This window comes from Salmo salar, chromosome ssa20 (genome assembly GCF_905237065.1).
Source record: "Salmo salar chromosome ssa20, Ssal_v3.1, whole genome shotgun sequence".
Lineage (NCBI taxonomy): Eukaryota > Metazoa > Chordata > Actinopteri > Salmoniformes > Salmonidae > Salmo > Salmo salar.
This window is the reverse complement of record NC_059461.1, coordinates 1,576,519-1,590,821: the sequence shown is the minus strand read 5'-3', so window position 1 is coordinate 1,590,821 and position 14,303 is coordinate 1,576,519. Positions and strand designations below refer to the sequence as shown.

General features: G+C 41.7%; 1 protein-coding gene across 1 annotated transcript in view; it reads left to right on the top strand.

Annotated features, from left to right (window-relative positions):
- The window catches only part of LOC106579787 (fibroblast growth factor 12), a 97,855-nt gene extending 88,408 nt beyond the window's left edge, over positions 1-9,447 (top strand). The window contains 2 exon segments of the mRNA XM_045704247.1: positions 5,593-5,791; positions 6,847-9,447. Coding sequence (XP_045560203.1) covers positions 5,593-5,791; positions 6,847-6,992 — 345 coding nt within the window. The 3' untranslated portion in view covers positions 6,993-9,447.
- The last annotated feature ends 4,856 nt before the right edge of the window (positions 9,448-14,303 follow it).

Sequence of the window (14,303 nt, the reverse complement as noted above, 5' to 3'; positions counted from 1 at the left end):
ACCAAAAGCTATTTTAAAATCGGACATATCGAGTGCATAGAGGAGGTCTGTATCTATAATTCTTAAAATAATTGTTATGCTTTTTGTGAACGTTTATCGTGAGTAATTTAGTAAAATGTTAGCGAATTCCCCGTAAGTTTGCGGGGGGTATGCTAGTTCTGAACGTCACATGCTAATGTAAAAAGCTGGTTTTTGATATAAATATGAACTTGATTGAACAAAACATGCATGTATTGTATAACATAATGTCCTAGGGTTGTCATCTGATGAAGATCATCAAAGGTGAGTGCTGCATTTAGCTGTCTTCTGGGTTTTGGTGACATTATATGCTGGCTTGAAAAATGGGTGTCTGATTATTTCTGGCTTGGTACTCTGCTGACATAATCTAATGTTTTGCTTTCGTTGTAAAGCCTTTTTGAAATCGGACAGTGTGGTTAGATTAACGAGAGTCTTATCTTTAAATGGCTGTAAAATAGTCATATGTTTGAGAAATTGAAGTAATAGGATTTTGAAGATTTTGAAAATCGCGCCACAGGCTGGCAGTGGCTGTTACGTAGGTGGGACGAATTCGTCCCGCCGGTCCCATAGAGGTTAATCTAACCACACTGTCCGATTTCAAAAAGGCTTTACAACGAAAGCAAAACATTAGATTATGTCAGCAGAGTACCCAGACAGAAATAATCAGACACCCATTTTTCAAGCTAGCATATAATGTCACATAAATCCAAACCACAGCTAAATGCAGCACTAACCTTTGATGATCTTCATCAGATGACACTTCTAGGACATTATGTTATACAATACATGCATGTTTTGTTCAATCAAGTTCATATTTATATCAAAAAACAGCTTTTTTACATTAGCATGTGACGTTCAGAACTAGCATACCCACCGCAAACTTCCGGTGAATTTACTAAATTACTCACGATAAACGTTCACAAAAAACATAACAATTATTTTAAGAATTATAGATACAGAACTCCTCTATGCACTCGCTATGTCCGATTTTAAAATAGCTTTTCGGTGAAAGCACATTTTGCAATATTCTAAGTAGATAGCCCGGCATCACACGCCTAGCTATTTACACACCCACCAAGTTTAGCCCTCACCAAAGTCAGATTTACTATAAGAAAAATGTTATTACCTTTGCTGTTCTTCGTCAGAATGCACTCCCAGGACTTCTACTTCAATAACAAATGTTGGTTTGGTCCCAAATAATCCATAGTTATATCCAAATAGCGGTGTTTTGTTCGTGCGTTCAAGACACTATCCGAAAGGGTAAATAAGGGTTACGCGCCCGACGCGTTTCGTGACAAAAAAATTCTAAATATTCCATTACCGTACTTCGAAGCATGTCAACCGCTGTTTAAAATCAATTTTTATGCCATTTTTCTCGTAAAAAAGCGATAATATTCCAACCGGGAATCTGTGTTTTAGTACAAAGAGAGAGAAACTAAAAACATGGTGTCGCCCGTGCACGCGCCTCAGCTCATTGTCCTCTGATAGACCACTTAACCAAAGGCGCTAAAGTTTTTCAGCCAGCGGCTGGAATTACATCATTCAGCTTTTTCCCGGGTTCTGGGAGCCCATCGGAGCCGTAGGAAGTGTCACGTTACAGCAAAGATCCTAAATTTTCAATAAACAGAGCCAAGAAGACAAAGGAATGGTCAGAGAGGGTACTTCCTGTACAGAATCTTCTCAGGTTTTTGCCTGCCATATGAGTTCTGTTATACTCACAGACACCATTCAAACAGTTTTAGAAACTTTAGGGTGTTTTCTATCAAAAGCCAATAATTATATGCATATTCTAGTTTCTGGGCAGTAGTAATAACCAGATTAAATCGGGTACGTTTTTTATCCGGCCGTGTAAATACTGCCCCCTAGCCCTAACAGGTTAAAATCCCCGGCTACAATAAATGCAGCCTCAGGATATGTGGTTTCCAGTTTACATAGAGTCCAATGAAGTTCATTCAGGGCCGTCGATGTGTCTGCTTGGGGGGGATATACACGGCTGTGATTATAATCGAAGAGAATTCTCTTGGTAGATAATGCGGTCGGCATTTGATAGTGAGGAATTCTAAATCAGGTGAACGAAATGACTTGAGTTCTTGTATGTTGTTATGATCACACCACATCTCATTAATCATAAGGCATACACCCACACCCTTCTTCTTACCAGAGAGATGCTTGTTTCTGTCAGCGCGATGCGTGAAGAAACCAGGTGGCTGTACCGACTCAGATAGCGTGTCTCTAGTGAGCCATGTTTCCGTGAAACGAAGAACGTTACAGTCTCGGATGTCTCTCTGGAATGCTACCCTTGCTCGGATTTCGTCTACCTTGTTGTCAAGAGACTGGACATTGGCGAGTAGTATGCTCGGGAGCGGTGCGCGATGTGCTCGTCTACGGAGCCTGACCAGAAGACCGCTCCGTCTGCCCCTTCTTCTGCGGCGCCGTTCTTTTGGCTCGCCGGCTGGGATCCGATCCATTGTCCTGGGTGGTGGGCCAAACAGTGGACCCGCTTCGGGAAAGGCGTATTTCTGGTCGTAATGTTGGTGAGTTGACGTTGCTCTTATATCCAATAGTTCCTCCCGAATATATGTAGTAAAACCTAAGATTACCTGGGGTAAGAATGTAAGAAATAACACATAGAAAAGCAAAATACTGCATAGTTTCCTTGGAACACGAAGCGAGGCAGCCATCTTTGTCGGCGCTGGAAGTAAGATACGCCGGATAGTAAGATGATCTGGGTTGGGTGGTCAGATGGTGATATAAAAAGCCATGACCCTTGACTAAAGTTCACTGTCTATTTCGTTGCATGTAGCCTTCTACTATATTCTCTACTTTTTCTTTTCCATTCCTCAATTTCCCACTGCTCTCCCTCCCTCTCTTCTCCCACTGTCCTCCATGCTGTCTTCCTCACAAAAACATCCCTTGGAGCTCAAGGAAACATTACCATCTGCTGAAATAATGGAGGGGTGATGGTAGAGATAATGTTGTCAAATTGAATTTCAGGAAACATTAAACAGGGCTATCTCTGTCTTTTCGTCCATGTCTACAGCATGTGTCAGTGTGTGTGTGTGTGTGTGTGTGTGTGTGTGTGTGTGTGTGTGTGTGTGTGTGTACACACTACTTGAGGTGTTTTGTGCTCTGATTAATCACATTCTCCACCCTGTCCACCTGTGCACAGCTCGAGGGTACTATGACACAATGGCAGTTTCATCCAATTCCAAGGCCTGAAAAAAAGGAAAAATCTAGACCAAATGTTACTCTATGTAGTAAGACGTACACTCTTAGAAAACAATCGTTCCAAAAGGGTTCTTTGGCTGTCCCAATAGGATAACCCTTTTTGGGTCCAGGTTGAACTATTTTGGGTTCCATGTAGAACCTTTTCTGAAAAGGGTCCTACATGGAACCCAAAAGGGTTCTACCTGGAACCAAAGAGGGTTTCTTCAAATGGGGACAGCCGAAGTACCCTTTTAGGTTCCAGATAGCACCTTTTTTTCTAAGAGTGTAGGATCTTCTAGAGGTCGACTTGAAACTATTCTGCTAAAATTCCACCATTGTATTGGATTTTATACATAACCAACCTTTAATACCCAGTGGATGGGGATGTGGGGAGGATGTGCTCATTGTGATGTCTGGATGTAATGTAATGTAATCATAGCAAACACCCATAGCCCATCCTCCTAATTTCTTACATCAACAGCCTCCACTGGTAACACCCTTCAGGCATAAACCTGACATACAGTGCATTAGGAAAGTATTCAGACCAGTTTTTCTTATTTTAAAATTAATCAAATAATTTTTTTCCCTCATTCATCTACACACAATACCCCATAATGACAAAGCAAAAACTTTTCTTTTTTTTTTTTACATTTTGCAAGTGTATTACAGATAAAAAACGGAAATATCACATTTACATAAGTATTCAGACCCTTTACTCAGGACTTTGTTGAAGCACCATTGGGAGCGATTACAGCCTCGAGTCTTCTTGGGTATGACGCTGCAAGCTTGGCACACCTGTATTTGGGGAGTTTCTCCAATTCTTCTCTGCAGATCCTCTCAAGCTCTGTCAGGTTGGATGGGGAGCGTCGCTGCACAGCTATTTTCAGGTCTCTCTAGAAATGTTTGATCGGGTTCTAGTCTGGGCTCTGGCTGGGGCACTCAAGGACATTCAGAGACTTGTCCCCGAAGCCACTCCTGCGTTGTCTTGACTGTGTGCTTAGTGTTGTTGTCCCGTTGGAAGGTGAACCTTCGCCCCAGTCTGAAGTCCTGAGCGTTCTGGAGCAGGTTTTCATCAACATTCTCTCTGTACTTTGCTCCGTTCATCTTTCCCTCGATCCTGACTAGTCTCCCGCTGAAAAACATCCCCACAGCATGATGCTGCCACCACCATCCTTCACCGTAGGGATGGTACCAGGTTTCCTCCAGACGTGACGCTTGGCATTCAGGCCAAATAGTTCAATCTTGATTTCATCAGACCAGAGAATCTTGTATCTCATAGTCTGAGAGTTCTTTAGGTGCCTTTTTGCAAATACCAAGCGGGCCGTCATTTGCCTTTTTACTGAGGAGTGGCTTCCGTCTGGCCACTCTACCATAAAGGCTTGATTGGTGGAATGCTGCAGAGATGGTTGTCATTCTGGAAGGTTCTCGCACTTCCACAAAGGAACTCTGGAGCTCTGTCAGAGTGACCATCAAGTTCTTAGTCACCCCCCCGACCAAGGCCCTTCTCCCCCGATTGCTCAGTTTGGCCGGGCAGCCAGCTCGCCTTTGTATGTGCGAGCTGGCTGCCCGAACTGGTGGTACCGAACTCCTTCCATTTAAGAATGACGGAGGTCACTGTGTTCTTGGGGACCTTCAATGCTACAGACATTTGTGGTACCCTTCCCCAGATCTCTGTCTCAACACAATCCTGACTCAGAGCTCTACGGACAATTCCTTCGACCTCATGTCATGGTTTTTGCTCTGACATGCACTGTCAACTGTGGGACCTTATATAGACAGGTGTGTGCCCTTCCAAATTATGTCCAATCAATTGAATTTACCACAGGTGGACTCCAATCAAGTTGTAGAAACATCTCAAGGATGATCAATGGAAACAGGATGTACCTGAGCTCAATTTCGAGTCTCATAACAAATGGTCTGAATACTTATGTAAATAAGATATTTTTTATATAAATTTTAATACATTTGCTAAAATTAATAAAAACCTGTTTTCACTTTGACATTATGGGGTACTGTGTGTAGATTGATGAGGAAACACGTTTATTTAATCAATTTTAGAACAAGGATGTAACGAAACAAAATGTGGAAATGAACAAGGGGTCTGAATACTTTCCGAATGCACTGCAACTTAAAATCAATGTCCATTTTTGGTTAATATTCATTTTAGTTGTCAAAAAAACGTGAATTCTACTTGAAATAAACAAAACCTTGAAATCCTGTCACTGATTGGTTAAAATTAGTGTTCGTTGACAAGTTTTTGCCTTTTCAACTAAGAATTCCATTGATGTTCGACGAATTTTAAACCGGCGGGCTAGATCTTTGAACACTGTACTACCTGATCTCAAGCGTTGTCTCTTTGTTCCTCAGGACTTGTTCACAGTAGAGGCGAAATTCAAGGAGTCTGTGTTTGAGAACTACTATGTCATCTACTCATCGACGCTGTTCCGGCAGCACGAGTCTGGCAGGGCCTGGTACCTGGGCCTCAACAAGGACGGCGTTGTTATGAAGGGCAACCGGGTGAAGAAGACCAAGCCTTCCTCACACTTTGTGCCCAGACCCATCGAAGGTGAGACCGAAACACCGTCTGGCTGCCAGCCAGCCACACTCAGGGCTGGATTCAAATGCAACACCTGCCATAAGTCAAGTCAAGGTTTATTTAAAGTGCATTTAATAGGAGTCATAACACACTTTTCAAGCCATAGCTATGTTTGTATCTGTTTATAAATGACCCAGCAGGCCAAAATTGTCATGGGACATTATAATGACATATTCTGTTTGGAGTAATGTCAGATTGCCAGATTACAAGAATTCTGTTTGTTTGAGAAGACCTCAATGTGCCTTTGATAGATTTGAGTCCTCAGACACAGGTACCCAGATAATCCATTCAAGTTTGAGAATGAATTACAAAATGAATTACACCTGAAACCCCACCTCTTTAAAGGATAGGATAAAGTAATCCACCCCCCCCCCCTTAAAAGATTTAGATGCACTATTGTAAAGTGGTTGTTCCACTGGATATCATAAGGTGAATGCACCATTTTGTAAGTCGCTCTGGATAAGAGCGTCTGCTAAATGACTTAAATGTAAAATGTAAATGTAAATGAGAAGCTAAATTACTTCCTCGGTACTGGGAGGCAGGGTTAGGGTCAATTCATGCAATTCAGCAAGTGATCTGAATTTTAACTGTTTTAAATAAATAGGTTCTTATTTTCAGTTTATTGAGAAAATTGAAAATGGATTTTTTTAAATTAAATTATCGAATTGGAATTTCAGTTTATTTTTTGAGTTGACTGACTTCAATTCAAATTGACCCCAACCCTGCTGGAGGGCAAATAGGTTCTAATGTTGTGTGTGTTTGAACTAAACTAACTCTAAACTAATGCTTAATCTCTCAATTCATCTCCTCTGTTTTTTGTCTCTCTCGCTTACCTCCTTTATCTCCCCTGCTCTCTCTCTTTCTCTCTCTCTTGTCTTGTCTCTCTCCCCTCCCTTCTCTCCCCTCCTGCTCTCTCCTATATCTCTTTACTGTATAAATATTCCATCTCTCTCTCCCTCCTCTTCACTCTACCTCCATCTCTCTCTTTTTTTCTCACTTGCCCCCCTCCCCCGCCCTTTCTTCAGTTTGCATGTACAAAGAGCCATCGCTGCATGACATTGAGGAGAAGGGACGCTCACGAAAAAACTCAGGGACTGAGGCTCCCGCTCTCCTGAACGGAGGAGAAAAAGTGGTGGGGCAGAACTCCACAGAGCAGGATGGTGGCTCATAGCCTGCACATCGCCCCACGTATTTCTTACACCTTGTTCAACGACAACAACAACGACGATAAACAACAACAACAAACAACAACAACAAAAATAGAAGAAAATAAATACAATTATGAAATTCTTGCCTGTGAAATATTTTAGAAAAAAAGGGAGAAAATATTTTTAAATCAGGACATTGAATTGACATTTTATGCAAAAGCCTGATATGAGTGTGGCACCAGGGAGTTCGTCCTCCTCATCATGACAATGTCAATGTTTCAAAGTCAAGCTCTAAAATAAGCTTTAAACCATGGTAGTTCACACGTTGATTTTATGAATGCAACAGCACTTTCACTTACTACTTTGTGTTGTTAGAATCATGAATAAGCATTGTATTGTAATTGATTTAGGACTTTATTCAAAAAGATCAGCTTTAGTCGACATCCTCATAGCAGTTGTTTTGGCGGTGTCGGAGGTGGAACTGCGTTAGAGCTGTCAAATCGACAAGAGGCTCCTGGCATTATACCTAAAACAGACATTGCCGTTTAAGAGAAACGTTCGAACACTGGAATGTGAGATGTAATTTACACCTCGATTAGGCTGATCCTCATCATTTTGTTTTAAATTTGAGCGTCATTATATCTATATAGCCTACACTTTCTCGTTCTAAACTTGGGTGTGGCTTCGTGACAATGATCAAGAGCAGCTGCTCACCGATTTGACAGCTCCAATGCAGTTACACCTCAGAGACCGCCAAAACATTAGCTATGCGGGTGTTGGCTATCGCCAGTTAACGCTTGATCTGATTGAATCTAGGCCTAAGACTCTTTCCCCTCTCCCTCCTATCATTACTATAGTTTTCCTTTTGGGTTGGGGAAGGGGGGTCATGGATGGGGTAAAGGCAGGGGTTTGGCACGGGGAGGTTCGAGGGTCTCTTCTGCAGACACTGCCGTCAGAGGGGAATAGGCGTGTATCACGAATCCTGCTCTCTGATTTGCTATGATGCTCTCATGGGGAAGGGGATGGGCAAGGGGTATCACTGGGGTAGGGGGGGTCACTGTACTTCACAGTACCAGTCATCTGTTGGGCTTGATGGAGTTAGCTACCTTTACAACATTAGGCTGGTCACATGGTACAGTTTAACATTATTGTTAGCCACTTGAGCTGATAGTGCAGCCACTGTTCTCCTGCACTCACAGAGCAGTCACATGCCGTGGTCAAGATGTCTGGGGTGCGGTCACGCTGTCCAGAATCTTTCTGTGAGACGGACATGTAGAGTTCTGATACTGCACATTGTACAGTAGTGAAGGGGTACACAGATGTTTTTTTACGCCAAGAAACATTGTATGAAATTCTGAAAAGGAAGTATTGTTATTGGTGTGCTCCTTTTTAAAAATAGTTTGCTACACTTAAAAGCATTTGATCAAAAGACCCAGACAATGATTTGAATGTGAGAGATGTGATGGACACACTTGAAGGATCCTGAATGAGGGGACAGCTAGGGCTAACGAGAGCGGTCAAAGGTCAAACCCTGATGTCATGATACTTACTGCTGTCATCATAACCTGAGTTCCACACCCAGGTATACCTTCAGACATCATCCAGGAAGTCCTTCATATTTCAGTGGGACTTATTATAGCAATCTAGATTTTTGTGAGTTCTGCTAAAAGCACAGACTGCTTTCTCGACCATCCAAATCATACAATGTGTCATTGTATAAACATCAGCATTCCTGTGTGATAAGTTGCACTACTGGGAATCTGTTATACACTGCCCTGATTCATTGTAGACTCTGGATCCACTGCTGGGAATATCTATACGCACTGCCCTATATCCTATTGTCTTATTATCTCTTTACTTATCACAGTTAAACTCATCATGACTCGGGTCAACCAACACTGGAGGAGAATTTTTAGATATGTTTAAATTAGCCAATCAAGGAATCATGAGGTCTAAGAAGTCTCTGATTGGCTGCTGTGCTGAAGGAGGCCCGGCCTGAAAGCGGGTTCCCCCCTGAATTTTCTTTGTGTAAATTGGTGATTTTGCATTTAATTGGAGTACTACTCCACAAAGGAGAGAAATTATCCATCACTCCTCTGATAAGTCTTCCTTTGGGGAAAATGACACCAGCACTAGGACTAGTTGTGCTGGAGAGTTGGGTCATTGATATGAGGTCAGGTCCATGGCATACAGGCAATGAATGGTATGGGGGCAAAAAGAGCCCTGACTAAATGTGTACCGGTGTGTTTGGATATCTCATCAAGGAGGTAGGCCCTTTGTCGATCTCAACCTGACCATGTAGGGTAAAACTGAAGGGTGCGATTAATGCCATATTTACGGTAAATGGTCTTTCTATGTGTTTGCTAATGTTTGCACCTTTATTGAAACACCTTCATATGCATAATATAATAGAAAAACATTGCAAATAAACAGCAGGATGAAAAATATAACTGAACAATAAAAAAGAATGATACCAAACCTCAGTCTCTTTGGCATTTTATTGCTCCTGTAGTTTAAACAGGAGTCTGACTATTGAATGCCTTTGATCTGACACACCCACTGGATTTGATGAATATACACTATGGAAGTTTAATTGCTAAATGTTCACGTAAAATGTCTTGAATGTTGATTCATGAATATAATGTAATATTAATCTTTCCTATCATGAAACTACTCTACTACAAGTCATTAGTTTTAGGCAAACAAGGTAATTGGGTAATATGCAGTAGTGAAGTAATATTGTAGTGAAGTAATATTTTATATGTATGCATATTATACAGTGCCTTCGGAAAGTATTCAGACCCCCTTGACTTTTTCCACATTTTGTTACGCTACAGCCTTATTCTAAATGTATTAAATAAAAACAAATCCAATCTACACACAATACCCCATAATGACAACGCGACAACAGGTTTTTATACATTTTTGCAAATGTATAAAAAAATAAATAACAGAATATATAATTTACATAAATAATCAGACCATTTGCTATGAGACTTGAAATTGAGCTCCGGTGCATCCTGTTTCCATTGATCATCCTTGATTTGAGTCCACATGTGGTATATTCAATTGATTTATATGATCCCGTGTGGCTCAGTTGGTAGAGCATGGTGTTTGCAACGCCAGGGTTGTGGGTTCGATTCCCACGGGGAACCAGTACGGAGAAAAAAATGTATGAAATGTATGCATTCACTACTGTAAGTTGCTCTGGATAAGAGTGTTTGCTAAATGACTAAAATGGACATGATTTGGAAAGGCACACACCTGTCTATATAAGGTCCCACAGATGACAGTGCATGTCAGTGCAAAAACCAAGCCATGAGGTCGAAGGAATTGTCCGCAGAGCTATGTCGAGGCACAAATCTGGGGAAGGGTATCAAAAAAGGTCTGCAGCATTGAAGGTCCCCAAGAACACAGTGGCCTCCGTCATTCTTAAATGGAAAAAACCATGAAGACTCTTCCTAGAGCTGGCCGCCCAGCCAAACTGAGCAATCGGAGGAGAAGGGCCTTGGTCGGGAAGGTGACCAAGAACCTGATGGTCACTCTAACAGAGCTCTAGAGTTCCTCTGTGGAGATGGGAGAACCTTCCAGAAGTTCAACCATCTCTGCAGTATTCCACCAATCGGGCCGTAACGGTAGAGTGGCCAGACGGAAGCCACTCCTCAGTAAAAGGCACATGACAGCCCGCTTGGAGTTTGCCAAAAGGGACCTAAAGACTCTCATACCATGAGAAACAAGATTCTCTGGTCTGATGAAACCAAGATTGAAATCTTTGGCCTGAATGCCAAGCGTCACGTCTGGAGGAAACCTGGCACCATCCCTACGGTGAAGCATGGTGGTGGCAGCATCATGCTGTGGGGATATTTTTCAGCGGCAGGGACTGGGAGACTAGTCAGGATCGAGGAAAAGATTAACGGAGCAAAGTACAGAGAGATCCATGATGAAAACCTATTCCAAAGCGCTCAGGACCTCAGACTGGAGCGAAGGTCCACCTTCCAACAGGACAACGACCCTAAGCACACAGCCAAGACAACGCAGGAGTGACTTCAGGACAAGTCTCTGAATGTCCTTGAGTGGCCCAGCCAGAGCCTGGACTTGAACCCAATCTAACATCTCTGGAGAGACCTGAAAACAGCCGTGCAGCAACGCTCCCCATCCATCCTGACATAGTTTGAGAGGATCTGCAGAGAAGAATGGGAGAAACTCCCCAAATACAGGTGTGCCAAGCTTGTAGCATCATACCCAAGAAGACTCGATGCTGTAATCGCTGCCAAAGATGCTTCAACAAAGAACTGAGTAAAAAGGGTCTGAATACTTATGTACTTTTTAAAATAAGGCTGTAACGTAACAAAATGTGGAAAAAGTTAAGGGGTCTGAAAGACTTTCTGAAGTTACTGTATACTCCTCACATGCGACTTGTAAGAAGACTAAACAATTAGCCCATTAAATTAATTATCTTTCTCCATAAAGATAATTCAGCAATATGCCAGAGGCTATATTTAACCATGTGCAATCAAGTATTATGTGTTTAGCTGACTAAGATCAAGGAATGGTCATGAGGATTGTCTATATCAAAGGCACAAAGCTTAGGTTTACAAGGCTTTAAAAAACATTATTCTAAGCATGACCAGAGAGGGAGAGAGAGAGAGAGTCAAAGAAACCATGGCTTGTGCCATGGCCAATAGCTCAGAGAGGGAGAGAGATAGAGAGTGTAGGTATCTCACCAGTGCAGGTTAGGAACAAAAAAGAGAAAATTAATATAAGACTCTATAACATTTGAGTTGATTGGATTCCAAATCTGAGATGTTTACCAATAGCATTACTGTAAAGTTAACCTCCAATCAGATATCAGAACTACAGACCTGTAAAGAATTTTGCTACCCAAAAGTGTGACGAGGGTGTTGGCAAGACAACACAAAGGATATCCTTGCATACAGTTGATTAGAGTCATTTCAGGGGCTCCAATTGGAGTCACTACAATATTAGGGGAGTCCTTTTGGCTCAAGAACACACCAAGAGGCAAAAATGATGTGTAGTTTCTTTAATATTACACTCCAAAGTTGTAAAATGTCCCAGGCCTATTTTTTCGTAGAGCCACAGGATGACTGATTTAAGGAATATAAATATATATATATATATATATATCTGCCTCTCTTAAAGGCCAATTTAATGATCTGTCTACCAACGAAATGGAATAATCCTGTTTACAGGGGCAATCAACACTTGCTACATCCATTTTTGGACTTGATATGTACCCATTGATTCTTGGAGAATATAACATATAAATGCCTCATGAGCTTCGTTCAACTGTTTTTTGCTTGGGCTACGTCTCAATATGCTGCATCCGCCTATGTCGGCCTTCCGAATCTGCAGTGGAAAGTGGAAGAACTACAGGGCTGTTTGTTAGACCATGAGACATCCCGAAAATCGGTCTTCTCACGAAAATGTCTGTGGTGTTAATATGACTACTCTATGGAAAGGTGAGATTCGACACCCACAAGTGTCACGGGACTCATCTGAAGGTACCCCACACAATTGAATGGAAGTATGGAGGTACAGTGCCTTCAGAAAGTATTCATATCCCCCTTGACTTTTTCCACATTTTGTTGTTACAGCCTGAATTCAAAATGGATGAAATTGTTTTGTTTTTTTCTCACCCACACAATACACCATAATGACAAAGTGAAAACATGTTTTGCAAATGTATTGAGCTCTGTCAAATTGGTTGTTGATCATTGCTAGACAACCATTTTTAGATCTTGCCATAGATTTTCAAGGTGAGTCAAGCGCAGGAGACTGAGGTCCGTTGGAACAAACTTGATTTAATAAATCCAAAGGCAAAATCCATATACGGCTGGGAGCACAACAGTCAAAAAGACTAAAAGAAGCTCCGCTCAAAAGGGCAGACGGGGCGCAGCCCGGCAACCCTACTGCCTATACAATAAGTCCTAACCCAAACAATATAACACCACACGTAACAAAGAACAATCCCGCACGAATCCTAACTAAACACAGACAGACTAAATACCCCCCCACTAATGACAAACACGAAACAGGTGCAATCAAAAAACAGACATAACTAACAGACACTGAAACACAGATCGGTGGCAGCTAGTAGGCCGGCGACAACGAACGCCGAGCACCGCCCGACCGAGGAGAGGCGCCACCTTCTGTGGACGTTGTGACATCTACCAATAAGTGCCCTTCTTTGCAAGGCATTAGAAAACCTCCCTGGTTTTTGAGGTTGAATCTGTGTTTGAAATGCACTGCTCGAATTGAGGGACTTTACAGATAATTGTATGTGTGGTGTACAAAGATGAGGTAGTCATTCAAAAATCCTTTAAACTCTATTATTGCACACAGAGTAAGTCCATGCAACTTATTATGTGACTTGTTAGGCAAATTCCAAATCAAATAGATAAATGGTCCATGATATGACCATCTTAAAGCAATTCCCAAAGGATTAGACTTTTAGGGGTTTTAAGAAAGAGTGAGATAATGCAAGGAATGGGGCAGATGATGGAGCTTCTGTACTATTTGTTTGCAATTAGTTCATAGAGGAAATGGAAAGAACTGTAAAATACTAGTCGTACATTCAGTGTACAAAACATTAGGAACACCTTCCTAATATTGAGTTGCTCCCCTTTGTCCCTCAGAACAGCTTCAATTTGTCAGGGCATGGACTCTACAAGGTGTCGAAAGCATTCCACAGGGATGCTGGCCCATGTTGACTCCAATGCTTTCCACAGTTGTGCCAAGTTGTCTGGATGTGCTTTGGGGGGTGGACAATTCTAGACACACACAGGAAACTGTTGAGTGTGAAAAACCCAACAGCATTACAGTTCTTGACACACTCAAACCGGTGCGCTTGGGACCTACTATCATACCCTGTTCAAAGGCACTTAATATCCATGTCTCAATTGTCTCAAGGCTTAAAAATCCTTATTTAACCTGTCTTCTCCCATTCATCTACACTGATTGAAGTGGATTTTAGGGACATCAGTAAGGGATCATAACTTTCACCTGGATTCACCTGGTCAGTCTATGTCATGGAAAGAGCAGGTGTTCCTAATGTTTTCTACACTCAGTGTACATTGACCACTCAACATCTTTTCCACCAAGTGTTGTTTTAATAGTCTTCAGATAAAAACTTTTCAGATAAAAACATTATTCACCACCACCATCTACATTTTGTTACTACCTACTACATTTAGGTAACACAATAACAACACAACCTGCTCTTTAACATCATTTTCATTGCATATAATCCATCCATCATATCATACAAGGTACACACTGAGATAGAGGACTGTTGTGCAAATCTCATAATCTAT